A 20,454-nucleotide genomic window follows, 5' to 3' on the forward strand; every position below is an offset into this window, starting at 1 on the left:
TTATAATTCATTTCCAATACGTTGAACAGTGACGAGTCATCCTGATTTCGTCCAGGTTTGGAGACCAGCTCCCCTACCCTTTTGGCTGATTATTGTCCTTGAGAGGGGCCAATGGGTACACAACTGATAGATGACGGTATGAAGTCCTTAGACATCAGTGCCGCCCTTCACGGGATACCCCTACCTGGCTGGGGTGGGATGGATGAAAAAGTTATTCATCCTTTAACGGGGGACATGAAATACGTTGAACATAGAGGAAATTCGCCTAATATGGGGGTAGTGCCTAATATGGGGTAGTTCAATTTTAAGTACTTGTTCCGACACCTATTGTGAACATTAAAAACTAACCACCGACTTCCTAGAAAGCGCTCATTCACGTTTTGGAGCAAACTCGTGTTGCGTTTAGATTATTTAATTTATGGTAATTTTGTTACATTTTAGATATTTAAGGAAATTTAAAGGTAAGTTTTCAAAAACTCAATAATATCATTCTATACAGAATTTGGCGTAGTTTATGAAGATGGTTTTGGTTTTTTTAAAAAACGTCACAGTTTATTCACAAACATTCCCCTTTCAAAAATCTAATTTGCTCGTAATATGGGGTACCTATCAATTTCTAATTTGGGGTACCCCATATTGGGGGACTGTGTACTTTTCCGTATAAAACTAAAGTATTTTCTTTAAGATGCCTAAAAAATGAACAGTTTGGAACAAGGAACAAATTATTTCAGCAATTTTAGCTGTTCGGCAAGGCAAAATGATCAAGAAGAGTGCGCAGACCCACGGTATACCTCAAGCGACCTTAGAAAGGTACGTAAAGATGAAGAGAGCGCCTGAAGACATTGTGAATTATTCGTTAGGACGATAGAGATCACAAACTGGCTTAAGCTCAACCCAGGACGTGTCAGTCTATCAGGTGGGAGAACTTTTTGGGAAAGCCTATATAAGAGCGGCCCCCATGGATACAGCTATAAACGTGTTTAGAAAAACTGGAATGTTTTCCCCTGATAGAAACGCATTCAAAGAATATGATTTTGTGGTAGAAATGCAAGGAGCAGTTAATGAAGAAAGAGTAGAAACAAAAACAACGTATGAAGAAAAAGTAGAGGAAGACACAGTAGAGAAAGAACAATTAGATAACAACGAGCCAAAAGAAGAAATCCCTGAAAGACAAGTCACCCCTCTAAGACAGCAAACCGCTGAGAGACAGGTTACCCCTAAGAAACAGATTACCCCTGCAATCTTGATACAGAAATACTGTGCCTGTTCCAACTGCTTTAAAAGTTATTATTGAAAAAAAGGATCACAAAATGTGGAAAAGCTGCCATTGTAACTAGCACTCCATACAAAGAGGAATTAGAGGCCAGCATAGAAAACAGAAATTTATTTTCAAATTCGAGCGTCAAAAAAAAGATTAAGAATTCAAAACAAAGTCAGCAGAAAAAATTTAAACATACCCCAAAGAAAAAGAAACAGTCAGTTGCCTATAGAAAAGCAAACAAACGCAAGTTGGTATCCTGGAGTTCTTCTTCAGATTCGGACCAACAGGTAGAAAACTTTGAAGAAGATGCTATTTGTATTTTTTGCGAAAATCCGTACCTCGAAGATGTCAGAGGCGAAGAGTGGGTAATGTGTCAAAGCTGCTTCAAATGGGCTCATGTTGAATGTGCTAATTGTGAAAGAAATCCGTATGGTTTGAGTTGCAGGAGAAGTGCAGGGCGTACATCTCGACATCAAAAAGTGAACGACATATTGAAAGTAGCTATGTTGTCAGCGGATGTTCCTGCAATTCTGGAACCCTTAGGTACCAGTCGAGATGATGGTAAACGACCATTTAATTGATTAATTCCTTCCTTTCTTTGGAAGATTCCCTCATCCCCTTTTTTGTTATCAAGATGGAGTAGTAGAAAGCCAAAAACTTTCTTTCCCAAAAATCAATCACTCCTAAAAATATAACCCCTTCAATTCAAATAAGATTCCTCTTGGCTGGGATTAAATCAAATAGGTGGATGAATGTCATTACGATATCATCGATGACATAAGCAGATCAAGCTTATTCCGTGACATTAAAAATCGTAATTCATGAATGAAGTGTGTGTATTTTCTATAATGTTATCCAATTTGGTACTGAAGAGCCTTAGGGCAAGTGTCTTAAGGCGAAACATCGGTGTATACCAGTGAGGGTGACAGTGTTCCATGTAAGTGCAATTTATTACCATTCATTCAAAGTAGAACTCATGTGAATGATATCTGATTTTTATTCCACAACGAATGTTTGAAATATAAACTGAGTAGAGAAAAGTATCTTCTGTATAATTCTGTGTTCATATAGAAGTATTTGTTTAGAAATATTTTTTTCTTTCGTGTAATTCAATGTTTATATGAAAGTAGCTGTTTCAGGAGGACTTTCTTTCAGTTTGTGTCTGAAAGTTACTTCTTTGCATGATCTACACATCCATGCATAGAGTTACTTATTTTCAAATTGATTACTTCCTTCCTTTCTTTGGAAGATTCCCTCATCCCCTTTTTTTGTATCAAGATGGGGTAGTAGAAAGCCAAAAACTTTCTTTCCCAAAAATCAATCACTCTTGAAAATATAACCCATTCAATTCAAAATCCGTATATTTGTGACTTTTGTATTTCCAAATAATTTGTTGTGTGTTCTTTCTGGATGAGAATTTTTTTATGTTCATAAGAGACGAAACTTTTCATTAGAAATACGTTTTGCATTTCCATAAATATACATTTCCAAAAAAAAAACAAAATAATTTTACTTATTTTCAAATTTTACATATTAAATTAGGTACCCCATATTGCGAACATAGTGTATAGGATATCATGTGCCTCTAATATGGGGTATTGTACTTTTTTTTAAATTATGCATATTTTTATCTGCTTTTTTTAAAAACATGTTTCTTATTATTAAATGCTTGATAGAATATCCAAAGAAACGTGAAATATGGCAATAATGCTTAAAACTACCTCCGTTTTTTTATTATGGTGTTTTGAAAAAAAGTACCCTATATTAGGAGACTTTCCTCTATACCTAAGCATATGCTGAGAAAGTGTCAGTTTATCGCTTTTCCTTTGAAAATATCTATCGACTTAGACTCTTTTACATATTTTTATTGGTTCCTATTTTGCTTATTTGATATACGACTCAAACGTTTTTGAATCCAAATTTTGAAAACGCTCTTTTCAAAGCTACCATGGCAACATCAACAACCCGAGAAACATGGTGTGTTCTGATGTTAGCAGTATTAATGGCGATTCTTTACTATTTGAGTGATCGATGTTTGGAGGGTCTACCAACAGGTGCTTTCGAACTTTAACAATTGATATTGGCCATCTTGTTGAAGCAAGCTACATCAGTCAAATTAGTTGTCATTTATTTAGTCTATTTCGCCAAATCGCCATGGAGGGATGTAGCACTCAACAAAACGTGCAAATAATGAAATTGTTTTATCAAAATGATGAAATATAATATGAGTTACCAAATTTATTGGAAAACTAGTTCGAACACGTAGAAGGCGTTCTATGAAATTTTTCGATATTTTCATTTTCGGAGATGTAGAAACATATTATGAAGAAAGGCGAAAAATCAATACTCCTCTTCTTTCAAAATGAATAGCTTTCAAATCATCAATGTTCTCCCTGATGAAAATTTGGAATCGATATCACTTTCCTTTTGACAGTTATCGCCTGAGAGAAATTGCTAAAGGCAGACAGTCAAAAACCACAATTTCCAAAAAAAATTGTCGTATGAAACATTCAGTCCAAAGAAACTTTAATTGATGAAGACTGCAGAATCAAAGATCGTAGTATGGGAATATCACTCAATCTCAAATTCGTTATGAATTTCACTAGTTCGGACTTCCATTGTCTACTATATAAAATGATTTGAAATCCCTGAAACAAGTAAAAAAGAATAATTAAAAAAGAATAGTTGAAAATAACAATTATATTAAGCAACAATAAACCTGAAATGAAATGATAGTGAAATAACCTACAAGTAAAAATATAATAATTGAATAAATAAAAATTAAAGGAATGCAAAAAGAAAATAATAAAAATAAAGTGTAGAGATTCCAAGTCACTTTAGTTCACGACGTTTCGATTGTTGGTATCTACAATCGTCTTCGGGTGATGACTGTTGTTTGCTGTTTATTGTTGCTTAATATAATTGTTATTTTCAACTATTCTTTTTTAATTATTCTTTTTAACTTGTTTCAAGGATTTCAAATCATTTTATATAGTAGACAATGGAAGTCCGAACTAGTGAAATTCATCACGAAACATTGTCAATCACCTTCAAACAAACCTCAAATTCGTTACTGAATATGTTGAGTTTTGGCAACCGAGTATTAGATTAGATCCATATAGTGTTGGGGTTCATCCAAGGTACAGGAAAACATTCTGACCATGAAAAATTACTACGGCAACAAATATTCAATACTGTTAAGAGTTTTTTCGTTGTCCTATTGTTTTATCTGTTTCATAAGCTGGTATTTCTTTTTCCGTATTCTTCTTGATGATTGATGTTTCCATTATACCAGCACTTTCTCTCATGAGTGTACCCCTCTTATCAGGGCATTGCTTTCTTTTATTCCAGGGCTCCACCTCTTTACGAGCTCATTTCCTTTTCTGAAGTGGTTGCTAGTTTTTATACATTTTCTATGGCTCTGTCAGGCGATATCTCTCGTTTATCCAAGTTTTAATAGCTCTACTCAGTAAATATTTATATGAGGTTGAAGCACTGCACAAAAAGGGAAATAAATCTTCAAGTAACCTTCATTGAGAAAAAATTCTTGGGCAATACATTTCATTATAAATAGGTACACTGATTGTTATGTGATGAAAATTAATGACACTATGCATGATAATACATATACAATTTTCCATTTGAATTTATCAAACTATTCTACAATGCCTTTTATATAACAGTAAATAGTTACAAAACGTAATCATATACCTACATGATTAATTCTGGTAAAACAGGTAGATTCTGAAAAGCAATATTACTTCTAGGAATTGATTCTTGGTATTTTATGAAAATAAGTTAGTGAATATCTTCTTGTTGGCCGTTTGAAAGGAAATTTGAATTTATACGTTTATTCGTTTCCAAAGTCGTTATCCATGTTGGAATTGTGGTTGTTCTTTGAAAGGTGGCGGAATTGGTTCGCTTTAGTTCAAAACTTCTTTAATGTTCTGAGATTCTTGTTCTGAAAGTCTTTCCTATTTAAACTTCTGGACACGATCTCAGTATACTTCGTGATAAAAGTACTCCTGTCATACCGCCAGAAATGAAAAACTTGAACTTGTTAAACGAACATTTTACAAATGCACCCATTGTAAATAAAACAGACTATCAAATTGATTTTTGCGGGAGATATGCTTCACAGATATCTGAAAATGGTTTCTGCTTCAAAACTATTGATAGTGAAACAGTCAGAAGCTATATAAATAAAATCAAAAGTAGTGCTGTAGGTTGTGACAAAATTTCTATCAGTATGTTACATCTGGTGATACCTCAATTGCTGCCGCATATTACATTTATTTTCAATTCCATTATCACAACAAGTCGATTTCCATCTATATGAAAACATGCCAGAGTTATTTCCAACTCTGTGGGGAAAAATCTCATTTCTGACGTGCAATCGGGGTTTCGCCCACAATTTAGTACAACAACAGCACTGACCCTTATCACTGATGATATTTTCAAGTCATGCGATGGAAAAAAATTCACTTGTCTCATTTTGCTCTTTACAGCAAGGCTTTTGACACAGTAGATTCGTTTGTTTTGTGTAAAAAACTTCAGTTTTTTTGGTTTTTCTCGGAGCGCAGTTTCTCTTTTAGACACATATTTATCAGAACGGACTCAAAATGTCATACTGGATGGTGAACCATCCATTTAATAAGTCAGAAGATTTGGAGTACCACAAGGTTCAGTGTTGGGACCACTTCTTTTTGCCCTCTACATAAGTGATTTCCATAAATACATACACACATGCAAAATTCACCACTACGCCGATGATACCCAACTATATACCTCTTTCAGTTTCCATGAAACTAAAGAGGTCGAAAAATTCATTGATAGGAATCTTAAATCGCTATTTGATACATCTTGTGCACACAATTTAAAACTCAATCCAAATAAATCGCAAGTTATGCTTTTCGGAACAAAAAATAGAAGAAGTGCGGTGTGAATCTCTATCTATTCACATCGATAATCACGCTATCCCCTTTGTAGAGGCAAGTAAACATTTAGGTTTATGGCATGACACCGAACTTAGATTCACAAAACATGTCAATTACGTATGTAAGACTTCTTTCAATATTTTGAGGCAGTTATATCCCAACAGACTTGTAATGTCTAAAAACTTGAAACTCAGCCTCTGTGAGTCTCTGCTACTCTCAAGACTGGCCTACTGTGATAGCATTTACGGACCAGCTTTACTACAGCTCGGCGTCTTCAGAAAATACAAAATAGTTGTATTCGATTTTCGTATGGAATCCGTTAATACGATCACATAAGCTCATCCTTTGAGAATTCAGCTTGGCTGAAACTTAATGTCCTAAGAGAACTGCACCTTCTTACTTTCACTCATAAAATATTGCAAACCGGAACTCCACCCTATCTGCGTGATAAAGTCATATTTCACTATCTTTCAATAATAACAGTCACAATCGACACCTCTTGTTCATATCCAATCAAATTCGGCTATTTATACACATAGTTTCTCATACATGGCAGCTAAATCAAATAGGTTTCGATTTCCCAGATTTTGTTTTACCATATCGCGATTGTATAATTTTGTGTTATTTTATAGTTATTTTATAATAATTTATTATTTATTTACGATATCTTGCACTTTTTTATAGTTTGAAAGGTTAGTTTTAAAAGCAGCTATAATAGCTGAACCTCGCCCATTCGTCATACTATGTTTCATCATATCTTTCTATTGTTTATTTATTTTTTTATTATGATGAATGAAGACCTGTTATTATTATTATTATTATCTACATGGTATAGACTGTCCAAAAATAAGAAACAGTATATTTATATATTTGTACCGCAAGAGTACTGTATTCAACGAATTGAATAAATGAATATACAAAATTCATTCTTGAAAAATCTCATTCATAACAAACAAAATAACAAATCAACTATACACGATAAATGTGAAAATATGCCCCGTAGTAACCAAGACATTCTTCAACAAATAAGTATTTAGTTGAAGGGGATTGTAAAACATTGCATTTTTGAAGGTACCATGAATAGACATTCCTTTGAATTATACCGTCAACAGACATACTGCACCCATCAATAGGACCGACTTGGCTCTTTCCATAAGAAAAAAATATTACATTATTTTCTGTTGGGAGTTTGAAGGCCATGGTAGAGGGGTTAGTCGTGATATTCTTCAGTTGAATAAAACACTTTACTATTGCTGAGCTATTGCATTTGTATACTTATCAGGTGACGTTTCGAAGACTTTATCCATCTTCATTATCAAACCTGCGAACAGTTTGATACTATCAGTGTCAATAATAATAATATCAAATTGATTCACATCGAAAAACGAATTATAATTACAAATTATAATGTTTTGATTTGAATAGGTTGGATAAAGAAAATGGATAGTCTGTAAAACGTCACCAGGTGATACATATTTATTTTTATGCGCAAAATTTCATAAATTCAAGTTACTGACAAGTCAGGTTTTTTTTAAAAAATTAATTCATCGAACGCAGTCATTTTTTGTCCTTTCTACATTTGTATTTATTTTTTAAATTTAATATTATGATCATTTTATCGATCTATAGAAGGTGACATTCCTAAATAAAAAAAACTGTTTCGAATTCAGATTGTCCTTCTCGAAATAAAATGTTCAAAGAAAATTAGTTTTTACGATATTTCAATTATCTTCGCATCGTACAGAATTTATCATTGGAAAATTTATACCCCCAATCCGACGCCTATTAATACAATCATCAACGCAATATGACAAAAAGCGTCGGCCGTCTCTTATGATATTCTTTGTCGCAAGTCGCTATTTCAATGGCTTGTTAGCGCCGTCCTTGAGGGGCATAGCGGGTAGAAATATCTCAGTGACTTTGTAGATGAATTCAGTGGCACTTGCTTGAGACTATGTCGCTTTCTTTGATGAACCGGCATGTTTGCATTCTTGAAACTATTTCACTCTCAGATAATACCGAATGGACTATAGTTTGTAGACTCCTGATATGTTATCTTCATTCTTGTTGAATTTCATCAGTTCGGACTTCCATTGTCTGATATTATATAACTAAAAAAGGAGTATTAAAAATGAATAGCTGAAAACAAGAATTATATTAAGCAAAAAAAACCTGAAATGAAATGAAAGTGAAATAAAATACTAGTAAAAATAGAACAATTAAAAAAAATAAAAATAAAAAGTTAAGAAATGCCAAGCCGTGAGATGACTATTTATGGGTCATTCGAGTACTTTCACTTATCTCCGCTTTCATTTTTCCGCTTCACCGGTTTAGTGGGGGATGACCGTTTGGCGGGAGTTGGCCATTTCTCGCTTGATTATGGGTGTCCATATGTTGCGTATCTCTACACTAGCTTGGCTGAATACATTGTTAGACAACATGTATGCGGTTTCTTTGACTTTCTCCCTAATCCAATGTTCCTACCTGTGTATGATCTCAGCTTGGGACCACTCGATGTTATGTTGATAGATCCAAACATGCTCTGCTTTTTCTGATTTGCTTGTGTCCCCTCGCACCGATATAGGATTTTTCGCACTCACAGGGTATCCGCTAAATGCAATTCTGGGAATAAAAGTCCGCGTTTGGTGACCTGGTTTTCGTGAGTCTGCTACGGATAGCGTTTCCGGATCTGAAGCAGGTTCTATAGTTGTACTTGGATCCAATTCTTTTTATCCTTTCGAATAATCCTCTGATGTAGAGAAGTGCAAGCACTGGTTGTTACGGCTTCTCTTCCTTGCGAGGCTCCCCCTGTCTTTTAGCCAAAGTATGTTCCACCATCACTTTGGAGTAACCATTCCGTTGAATATATTTTTTGATGATGCCTAGTTTTTTTCACGAGACCTTCTTTCGTATAACTGAGCCCATAGCATGATCCACCACAGACTTGATGATTCCTCCTTTGGTAGATTGATGGTGGTTAGATTCGTGATTCAGATACTGTCTCGTGTGAGTGGGTTTTCGGTATACAGATGTTTCTCAAACGCGGCCTGCGATTTTAAAAATTGCCTTTACTGAATACCCTATAAGTCCGGCAAATCCTATATTGGTGAAACCAGCAAATCGGAAATAGAAAAGCATGTTTTCATCAACATAACATGAATTAGTCCCAAGCTGAGATTATCTACAAGGAAGAACACTGGTTTGAGAGAAGGTTGAAAGAAGCTGCATAATACTGTTCAACGACGCATTCAGCCAAGCTAGCGTAGAGATACGCAACATATGGAAACCTTCAATCAAACGGAAAACGGCCAACTCCCACTAAACCGATGAAGCGGAGAGATGGAAGAAGGGATAGGTGAAAGCGTTCAAACGACCTATGAATATTCATCTCTCGGAGGTAGAGTCCAGTCATCACCCTAAGACGAGGAATGCCAACAATCGATACGTCGTGAAGGAACTTGGTTTGAAATCTTTTTCAATTTTTCATTTCTTTTTGCTCTGTTGTCATTTTTATCTGTCATCTTGATTATTTTATTCATTTCATTGTAATTTCATTTCACGTTTCATTGCTTGATGTAATTAATATTTTAGCTATTCTTTCCAATATCATTTGTTTTTTTATAGATTTCAAATCATACTAGAATTATATGGGACAATGGAAGTCGATGAAATATCACCAACCACTTTCAAGCAAAGGTTTTATCTAATTGAGTTTTTTAACTATCTACTGTTATAAAATACCAGTCCTTCTGATAAAACTACCGTTTAGTGAAACGTGTCTTGAAAAAAATTTATTTTGTGAAAATTGTATAATTATTATCAATGATAGTGTTATTAATTTCATCAAGTAACGGGTCTGTGTTTTCATATTAAAAAAAATGAGGTGCTTTCACTCATAGAATGATAATTAATTAATAATGAGCAATGAAAAAAATAAAAAAAGGAAAATGAATAAATGTTATTTTTACTTTACTGTTACGCTCAAGTCTTTCAGTTATTTCTGTTGGGTGACAGTGAAGTTTTCAAATTAGTCATTTGAGCCTCAGGCGAACAGAAAATAGAATGTTAAGAACCCTCCTCAGTCACTTGATACGTGAAAAGCATCCAACCTTGTCAACGAGGCTCGAGTTTAATGATCTGCATTTATTACAACTCTCTGCACATTCTCATCCACAGTATAGGAACGTCTGGCTTCAAGAACACACTTGGAAAGGGGTTTTCGAACTTTGAAGTTTGAATGAAAGTGGTAACAATGACATCATCCGCAATGCAATCATCAACATTTGTGATGATGATCTTTTATGGATGGTACGAGAGCAAGATATTTCAAAAGGCTAATTTTTCAGTATATTGTACGACTTCAAGAATACACTTGGAATGAGGTTTTCAATTTTGAAGTTTGAATGAATGTGGAAACAATGACGATATCATCCGCATTTGTGATGATGATCTTTTATGATGGTACGAGAGCTGGCGATCAAATCCTGCAAGATAATTCAAAAGGCTAATTTTTCAGTATATTGTACGATTCAAGAATACACTTGAAATGAGGTTATCAATTTTGAAGTTTGAATAAATGTGGTAAACAATGACATATCATCCGCATTTGTAATGATGACTTTTTATGATGATATAAGAGCTGGCGATCAAATCCTGCAAGATAATTCAAAAAGCAACTTTTTCAGTATATTGTATGACTTTGAGAATACACTTGAAATGAGGTTTTCAATTTTGAAGTTTGAATAAATGTGGTAAATAATGACATCATTCGCATTTGTGATGATGACCTTTTATGATGGTACGAGAGCTGGCGATCAAATCCTGCAAGATAATTCAAAAATCTAATTTTCTAGTATATTGTATGACTTCAAGAATACATTTGGAATGAGGTTTTCAATTTTGAAGTTTGAATGAATGTGGAAACAATGACATATCATCCGCATTTGTGATGCTGACATTTATTATGGTATGAGAGCTGGTGACCAAATCCTGCAGGATATTTCGAAAGGCAAATTTTCGAGTATATTGTATGACTTCAAGAATATTGGAATGAGGTTTTCAATTTTGAAGTTTGAATGAATATGGTATACAATGACATATCATCCGCATTTGTGATGATGATTTTTTATGATGATGGTACGAGAGCTGGCGATCAAATCCTGCAAGATAATTCAAAAAGCTAATTTTTTAGTATATTGTATGACTTCAAGAATACATTAGGAATGAGGTTTTCAATTCTGAAGTTAGAATGAAAGTGGAAACAATGACATATCATCCGCATTTGTGATGCTGACATTTATTATGGTATGAGAGCTGGTGACCAAATCCTGCAGGATATTTCGAAAGGCAAATTTTCGAGTATATTGTATGACTTCAAGAATATTGGAATGAGGTTTTCAATTTTGAAGTTTGAATGAATATGGTAAACAATGACATATCATCCGCATTCGTGATGATTATCTTTTATGATGGTACGAGAGCTGGCGATCGAATCCTGCAAGATAATTCAGAAAGCTAATTTTTCAGTATATTGTATGATTTCAATTCAATGTATTTTTTCAATTTTGAAGTTTGAATAAATGTGTTGAAAAATGATATATCATCCTCATTTAGAGTGATGATCTTTTATAATAGACAGCTGGAAATGTTTCAGAAATATTTTCATTGGTTCATTCACCAAATTTACGGTGAGAACGACGATCGCGTGTGTGACTTTGAATTGCGTACAACTTGAATTTTGCTCATCATCAACACTATACTGCACACCTTCAATTACTCCTACCTTATCATCTCCTACACCTCAATTACATTCAATGATGAATGGTCAAATCGGCTGTCATATGAAATGGTTTTGCCAATTTAGAGGTCTTTGGGACTGAAAAATTACCCTTCACCTCAGGCATCCGAATAAAAAAGGCAATACTAAGAGCTCACATGATATAGCTGGCTACCGGTACAAACCACTTTGCCGATGAAGTGTCAGGGAAAAAGGTTGATTCCAAAACTATTTCACGCCAACATTGAAGTAATGTTTTAATCATACACTCTATGACACTGGTCACTCATTTCCACTCAAAATACCTACATAATCGGATTAAAAGTTTTATAGCTGTATTGTATTTCTTCAGATACAAGGTGGGTTAGTCGAAAACATCTTAAACTGCCAGTTTTAGTTTGGTTTTTGTTATTATATCATATTAGCTGTCCTCTCTGTATTTCAGTTCTCTAATGAGGGTCAAACTTGCAGTGAGCTATCAACAAATTATGAACGGACTATAGTTACAAATAAAAGTGGTGAAAAACATAGATAGTTTCAACTATTATTCACGCAATTAAATTCATAATTCATTTTGATGATATTTTTGTATACAAAACGATTAAAAAAAATTCAATTCCCTTTTCTTCATTCCATAAAGTCCAAAATGAAGTATTTACTCAATTATTGATACATACTGACGGGATATTGCACAATATTGCCTTAGAACGGTAAACTATTTTCCAGACTGCACTACATTACAGACTGCATTACTACTGCAGACTGCATTACACAGTTTTTCAATGCCAGAAACACACGTGAATTTTTTTCCTCAACCTCCAATATTGTGCAATAATATTGTGCGTGTATGAGCCGCTTTAGATGCCATTGTTGATAATTGGCTGATATACCGGTAACGTGTAAGCTTTTATTCACCATAAGTTTTAATGCAAATGTGCTTGGCATCGATGTTGAATTTTTGAAAAGAAGTAGAAAAACATGCAAGTTTTTCTTGAGTATGACAACATATTATCGAACAAGGTTTGAATGTTTGACTACACTTCCAATTCTAAGAATCAAAAATGAAGGTGTATAGTCACAGTTGAAAACTGTCGGTGGTAAAAATACCTGTCATAATGTTGTTTGGCGCCTGCCATTTCAATAAAATAGCCCCCACTATCTATATTCTGTTCGGCTAACATTGCTACAATTTTCAATATTGGTATATTGATAAAGTATTCTTCACACTCATATTTTCTCTTCCCTTACCGCTTCAAATTGCCATTGCAGTGGAACTGGTGGTTCAGATTCTTCTTGCTGTAAAAAATATTTCACTCGTAAGAATAGGTACAGACCTTCAAAGATCCCATGAAAAACCAGTCAACTCAACACTGAATTTTTAACATGGGTATTTCTAATTAAAAATACTGTCCGAAAAAACAATTCATCTTCCAATCAAATTATGGTTGAATTCAACTGAAAGATTCATTTTCGTTTCTACATATGACAACCATGCAATTTACAAGAGATCCTAAAAGACAGAATAGGAGACACAGTATGTAAGAAGAGGGGATAATCTGACACTAAGAAAAGAAGTGTATCTCAGAAAGTTTACTATTTGGGTTCAAATATCTACAACTTCAACCGTTCACCACATCATTTCAATATGTGAAAATATTACTATATCAAACCTCAGTAAATTATAGAAAATTTCTGAAGGGTTCCTCAAATAATTCAGCAAAAAATACCAGTAGCCAGCTCTATTCACCAACGATTGATGAAAACAAAATGAGACAAAGAAGTCTTCCATTGTGGACGTAAGTAGAAAAAACAAAGTATACTTCATCAACATACACGATTGTATAATGAAGTACTTTTCCATGACAAATGTCCTTATAAATATGTCACAACTGGTAACATTACTTCGTTTGACACGCATCAAAAGTTTATGGATTGGTGGAGAATGATGATCATTTATAGTCACGAATATTGTAATTTGTTGAACCTTTTCGACTGAAAGAATGTACCATCCACAATGGCCACGAACATAACACACTAGTAGAACATGGAAGGCTCAACTCACCTATGACGTTGGAGGAAACATCATTAGTAGGTACTCTATACGAATAGTTTTGACGTTAATATACAAATTCTGACAACCCAGGATCGTCAAGAAAATACCTTTCCTTTGGAAACGTAACTGATTCAATGCCAATATACCGAATTCAATTTGTGGAAAATGACGAACATCGCTCTATTATAGTAAATTTAACTTCACCACATATAGTCAGTGGGCTATAAATCAAACCATCTAAAGGAACTGGTCTGAACAAATTGTTCCTTTTGATGGTTTGACTTATATCCAGTCTTCAAGTATGCTCACTGACTATATGTGAAGTTTTTTCCTTATACGAGGTATTGGGCAAATTTTGGATATGCGGTTGGTTACCTCGTTCACAGACAGATGGGGCGATGACGAATCTGTTGTTTGTTGTCCGCTTCAGCCTAGTTCGAGGAAAGATACTCTGAAGGAATTCGATTTTCAATTATCGGAAATCATCGACTTTATGTTGATGATAGACACTACCTTGCACTGACGAGTGGCCAAACAGCCGAAACCGGTCTGCAAGTGTGTTCCGATAATTGAAAATCTATTGCGGCAGTTGTATCGCCAACAGCGTATGCAGGAATAACTTCACTGAAGAACCCTGCACTGAGACCTGTGGGATATAATCCAACGCCCTTCGTGATATTAGCCAGGGAGTAGTTGTTTTCTGATAGGTTTCGATCCATCAACCTACAGTGTAGGGAATTGAGACTGGCCTGAACAAATTGTTCCTTTAGATGGTTTGGTAAATTTATCTGCTCAACAACCATCTCTCAAACAAATAAATTATTTGAAGAAAGAAACTCTTTGTCTGAATTAACGGGAGTTAATACCAGCAACCTAGTCTCATTTGAAACATTCATGTAAAAGATGGTCTGAACTCATCGGATTTATTTCAAATACGAATAAGTTGAAAAATAACAATACAATCGTGTAGTATACTGGAATTACTCGTTACACTTTCTATAAAAACAGTGTTTTGTCCTTCAGGTACTGATTTTGTTGTTATCCATTTCAGTATACCTGATCAGATAATGAACTGAACAGAAATAAACAATCGAAATTTGAAAAAAGTGTTCTAACCTGAGGAGGTACGAGGGAAGTGAAATACAGGAAACAGTTTATGTTTTAAACTCAAGTTAAACAAAAAAAAACGAAAAACTCAATATGGCAAACATCGTATGTGTAATAATAGATTATTCTCAATATTAGGATGACTGAAAGGTTAACTAATGAGAAGATTTATTGACATTCTGAAATATGTAGTGAAAATAAAAGTAGATGGTCGAGATGCCAAATTCTATAACAGACTTTACATTAATTATAGCCTCAACAGTTCAGTACACCACTACTTGACTGAAGAAAAAAGCTATGAGACTTATAGCCTAAGAGCTGATAACCAATTTGGAGAACATATTTCAGGCAACTTGAAATTAAAAAAAACTGTATTGATGTCCATCCTTCGAATTTGATAGTTGGGGTAGGAGTGCTTATGCCTTTGATAGTCTGTGTTTACTATCGTATGACTCGTCCCCTGGGAATTTAATTCATCAATAGGATTCTAAATATCTTTTTTAGATTCCTTAGCAACTCTTAGAATATGATATTCACACAGAATCACAGGATTGCAGAAATATCTCTAGTTTTGACACAAAATGTACAATCCCAATATATTACTAGTAGTATACATTTTAATGAAATCAGCCAAATATAACTTGTAATTTATCCTAACGACACTGATTTATCACAAATCACAACTTATTTTATTACAATTCATCACAAATTTATTAATTTTCATGCACACAATTTTTGTTGTTTGTGGAGTTGCGATAAAAGTTACGGCTTGAATAAATCCGTTGATTAGTTGACATCTTCCTACACAAACACGTGTTTCTTGGTGAAACATTCATCCATATTTCATTCAAACTTATAGATAAAAAATGTAGTCATAAACGTTAGGCCATGACACTGAATTATATAAGACTCATCAAGGCACATACCAAACATTCCATGAAAAATAAAAGCAAAACAAAGATAAATTCTTCAAAAATAATCGTGTCATTGTCCTTCTCTGATGACACATGTAAATATTGAAAAACAGACTGACAATAAATGTGCAGTTGGTACAAGGCTTTGCATTGGAACCAAAACAAATGTAAATAACGTCAATGTTCGTAATTGTACAAACAAAACTAATAAATATTCTGAACTAAGAAACGATTTGTGATCGCATGCATAAAAGTGCAATTAGAATCAGTATACATTCATAACGCCTGTCGCGTCGCAACGCGACATTCTACAAAAAAGTCGCGTTCATAAAAGAAGCCTAAAGCTTGTCGCCCACTTGTCCGGCACAGCACAGCATGGCCCGTCCCGTCAAAATACGTATAGAATTGGAACAATGAAAATGAATGGACAACCGCCCACTAGCCCGGCACGGCACAGCCAATAGCGTCCGACGCCGGAAAGGATTTCAACTCTAAAATCCTGTCCGGCAAATAACGGTACGTGCTGTGCGCTTACCAGAATCAACTTGTCCAAATGTGTCTGGGAAGTTTCTGTATTTCTGTTTTGCCATTCCATCAGTCGACAGCACAGTCAGACGGTACCTATGAAAATGGACGAGGAAAATTTAAGTTGCTTGTTAAGGCGGGCTCTAGAATGTCCAGAGGTTCTGAAAATTTGCCTGGAGTCATTCGGAAATACTGGAAAAATTTCTCCTCGTCTTCTTTTAGGTCGTTGAAAAGATGATGAAACTGTCTCAGATTTGTCCTCTTTTGAATAATGGGATGGACCCAAATCCTCCTGCTAGGGATAGACATGTTTCTGTCACTGTTCGATATCAACGGAAATTTCCTTGAAATCGAACAAACAGCACCTTCAGTATACTGGTTGTAGCTGAACAAGTGGGCGATGCTACTACCCGTCGCCACCAGGCTACGAACAGCGCCGTGCTGTGCTGTGCCGCACAAGTGGACGACAAGCTTAACCCTAAGTTTACAATCAAGCTGTTATCAAAAATACATGAAGTGAATTCAACGAAAACTGAGAATATAAAGAATATCATATACAAGTCATCTAAATAAAAGTATGTTATCTTAATTTCAACCACAGATAACATAGACCTCTATGTTACGGACGGTACGCTCAATCAACCATTTGAACGAAAATTTATGCAGCGTTTATTTATTTATTTATTTTCAGTGGAATACAAAACGGGACAAACCCAAAAAGAGTATTCACAGATGATGAGGTGAAAATAAAAATAAATGATTCGATTGTTATAAAGAATATGCGATATCGTGTTATGAACAGTTCTAACAATAGTTAGATATGAAAATGGTGATTGTATGAACGTTCGAGAGACGTGGTGAAGGTTGCGAGGGAATTAGAAAAGATGTCAATTTCTATTGATTTGGATATAGAATTGTAGGATTTACAACACCTATTTAGGGGAGAATTCAAATAGTAATTAGTTTTAATTAAATTTGTTTGGAATGAGACTGGTATTATACAGAGATACACTTATCAAAACTTGGTTCAATATAGAACTGCTGTCCAAACAATTATGTATTACTTATGATGCACTGTTTGGAACCTTTGGTGTAGTAATGAATATTACTGGAATTCTTTCCCAACACCCAAATCGTTTTTTTAACACCTCGACATGTGTTTCGATCACCAAGTGATCATCTTCAAAGAGAAAGATTAAAACTTTCAAAACAGTTTTAAAGTTGACCGTGGTTAACACTATAGTTGTGCAATTCGTCATACTACAGGGTTTTAATATAAATCGTCTTATACAGGATGCTGTCTATTTATCGTTGTAGCAAATTTTTCTTTTCGTAGTCCCCATTAAAAAAAATGGGTGAAAAAATTAAAACTTCACTTAGATGGCCATGACTTCAAATCTAGATGTTTATCTCAATGCTGAATAGCTTTTCTGAATAACATTTCCCGAAATGTTTCAAAATAAAAGTACTTTACTCTTGTCTCAAAATCAAATATTTGAAGGCTCCTCGTATATTACGTGTGTTTTACTGTATTTTGTTGGTGCATGTTCAGTTTTAGGAGATGCACAAACTTTTATCAAGAACAACATTTTGTCGAAAAACCCTCAATAAATAAGTTTTCCCTAATGTGCGTACTTTGGGGATGACACTGTACTATGTTTTTTTGAATAAGTTTATATACCAAGCACCCCTTAAAAGCTACATGAATTGTTGTTCCTTATACCTTTTTTATGTGTGCATACTAAATAATGTAAATATCTCTCAAACACTCGATTCTGGATTCAATAACATTGGCATAATATATTTTACAATTGCCTAAAATAACTCCTCCAAATTCATCATTAACTCTATTGACGTTTATTTTAGGGAACTAATTTTGTGTTTGGTGTTCATGCACATCACTTCTCATATGTTGTTGTCCATCTGTTAAAAACATCCTGGTGTGTGTCTTTGTTTATTCGTTTGAATATACTGAGCAAAAAGTAATACTTCGATAATTTGTTGGAGAAAAATTGTGAAAGTGATTACAGAAAAGAAGTTAATGAGTTTTTATTTTGGAATGGCAGCCAGAGTAATACTTGTTTTAGTTAATTTGTGTTTACATTTCATATTGTATATATTTCTAGGAGGTAGCAGACAATTTGAAGCAATTACATTCCAAAACTAAATATAGAATGTTTTTTATATTGAATGAAGATATATCTTTACTTCAGGAAATGTCCATCTGTGAAAGTAATTTCCATCGGAAGAAATTATGGTTTCTGAAGAATCAACAGTTTATAGGTTAGACCCTTGAAATTTCGGAAAAAAGGTCATCTAATTACATTACACAGAAGAAAAGTTATTCGATTGAAAAAGCATTATCATGAGATTGCAGTGAATTGGAATTGTGTCTTAAGAATATTTGCGTTTATTGACCTCAAGATTTTTGCTTATGCAAGCTCAAGATCAAACTTTATACCAAACACTGAAAATAGAAAACAACGAATATATATTTATCCGAACAGGCACAAGTTGAAATAAGAAAATAAATTTGTTATACCTTCTCCTGTTTTTTATTCTTCTTATCCTTCTCCTTTTCTTTCTTCTCTTTCGTCTGTTTCTCGTCCTCTTTCTTCTTCTTCTCCTCTTCTTTCTTCTCCTTGTCCTTGGCCTTGACTTTTCCCTTTTCTTTTTCCTTCATTTTCTCTTTTTCCTTCTCTTTCTTTTTTGATTTAGACGGTGGTTTCGCACCTTTTTCTCCTCCCGAGCAACAAGAACTCTCCTGTAGTAAGAAGCAGAATACGTAAAGCAAGAAGAAAATGCTCATTCCGTAAAGATAGGTGAAGAATCCTTCGTAATAGAAGAGGGGAATATTGTGGGTAACAGCATCGGATATGACGTAGGCAATACATATCACAACCAAGAGTTTAGCGTAGACGAAACTCATGACTATAAATAGCGATGTTCTGCAACAAAAAACACTTTTCAGATTTTGTACATCATAATCAGGGAATACAATAAGTGAATTTGTTTTTTGGGAATCGATTGAAAAGTGTAACACAAACCTCTGTTGTTGAATAAATCTAACAAAACACTGCTACCACATATAAGCTACATAACTATACTGTACAGTAAAGTTCATGACTCCTTATGATGCCGTCTTGACTTGTAAAATCCGCGTCAAGAATGGTGTTGCATATCTCGTGTGCTATATCGACCGTTTTGATGAAGCAAAATTCTCTGAAAAAATTTACTACCCCTCTCAGAATGTTTCGTGAATTCTGTATAATGTATACCTAAGTAGAGCTTGCATTTTTTGGGGAGGGTGGACATACACTACTTGAGGATTATAACCACTCAACCAAATTTTTCTCTGTAATCCATGAAAAATTTTTTTTGAAGGTGATTTAGGTAAATATATGAATGTATAAGTACTTAGTTATTAACGCAAAAGAAAACTATTGGTACATGCATATTTTTTCGACAGTTTTGTCTACCATTTAGTGAGAAAAACTTAAAATTATTAACTTTATGCAAGTCACATACAAATAAAATTTTCATGGTCAGCAATCCGATAATCTAAAGTATTTTCAGTTTTCAAGGTTTCGGCTTCGATTTTGAAGTCATTTTAATGAAAGGATGACTACGTCGAGGTTCCAATCTGTCTACTCCTCAGATAGTGAGACGCATAGGACACATTGGACAGAATTCGAGCGCACGTCAAAAGGGCGCTAAGCGATCTACACAACGCACTGAACAGGGACGACCCCAGATTCCGAGAGAGAGACAAACACAGGAGGCCAACGAAGAAAAACCAGAAACCACCCCCCGAGAGTCGCTGTCAGGCGGCTCCGGTAAGTATAAACATTTCTCAACCAGATTTCTAATTCATCTCATTT

The 20,454-nt window shown here is 34.5% G+C and overlaps 1 protein-coding gene across 7 annotated transcripts in view; it reads right to left on the bottom strand.

Moving 5' to 3' along the window:
• The window catches only part of LOC111514035 (uncharacterized), a 91,141-nt gene that overhangs the window by 29,018 nt on the left and 41,669 nt on the right, over positions 1 to 20,454 (bottom strand). For 5 of the 7 annotated variants that reach the window (XM_074182312.1, XM_074182311.1, XM_074182315.1 and 2 more), the window contains 2 exons: positions 19,116 to 19,521; positions 13,223 to 13,270 (listed from right to left, as the gene is read on the bottom strand). In XM_074182312.1, the coding sequence (XP_074038413.1) occupies positions 13,223 to 13,270; positions 19,116 to 19,521 (454 nt within the window). The remainder of the gene's footprint in view (positions 1 to 13,222; positions 13,271 to 19,115; positions 19,522 to 20,454) is intronic. The other 2 variants (XM_074182313.1, XM_074182316.1) reach the window with 1 other exon arrangement.

Source organism: Leptinotarsa decemlineata, unplaced genomic scaffold (assembly GCF_025532065.1).
Source record: "Leptinotarsa decemlineata unplaced genomic scaffold, Ldec_3_MD MMD2_tig00026328_RagTag_RagTag, whole genome shotgun sequence".
In the NCBI taxonomy this organism is placed as follows: Eukaryota; Metazoa; Arthropoda; class Insecta; order Coleoptera; family Chrysomelidae; genus Leptinotarsa; species Leptinotarsa decemlineata.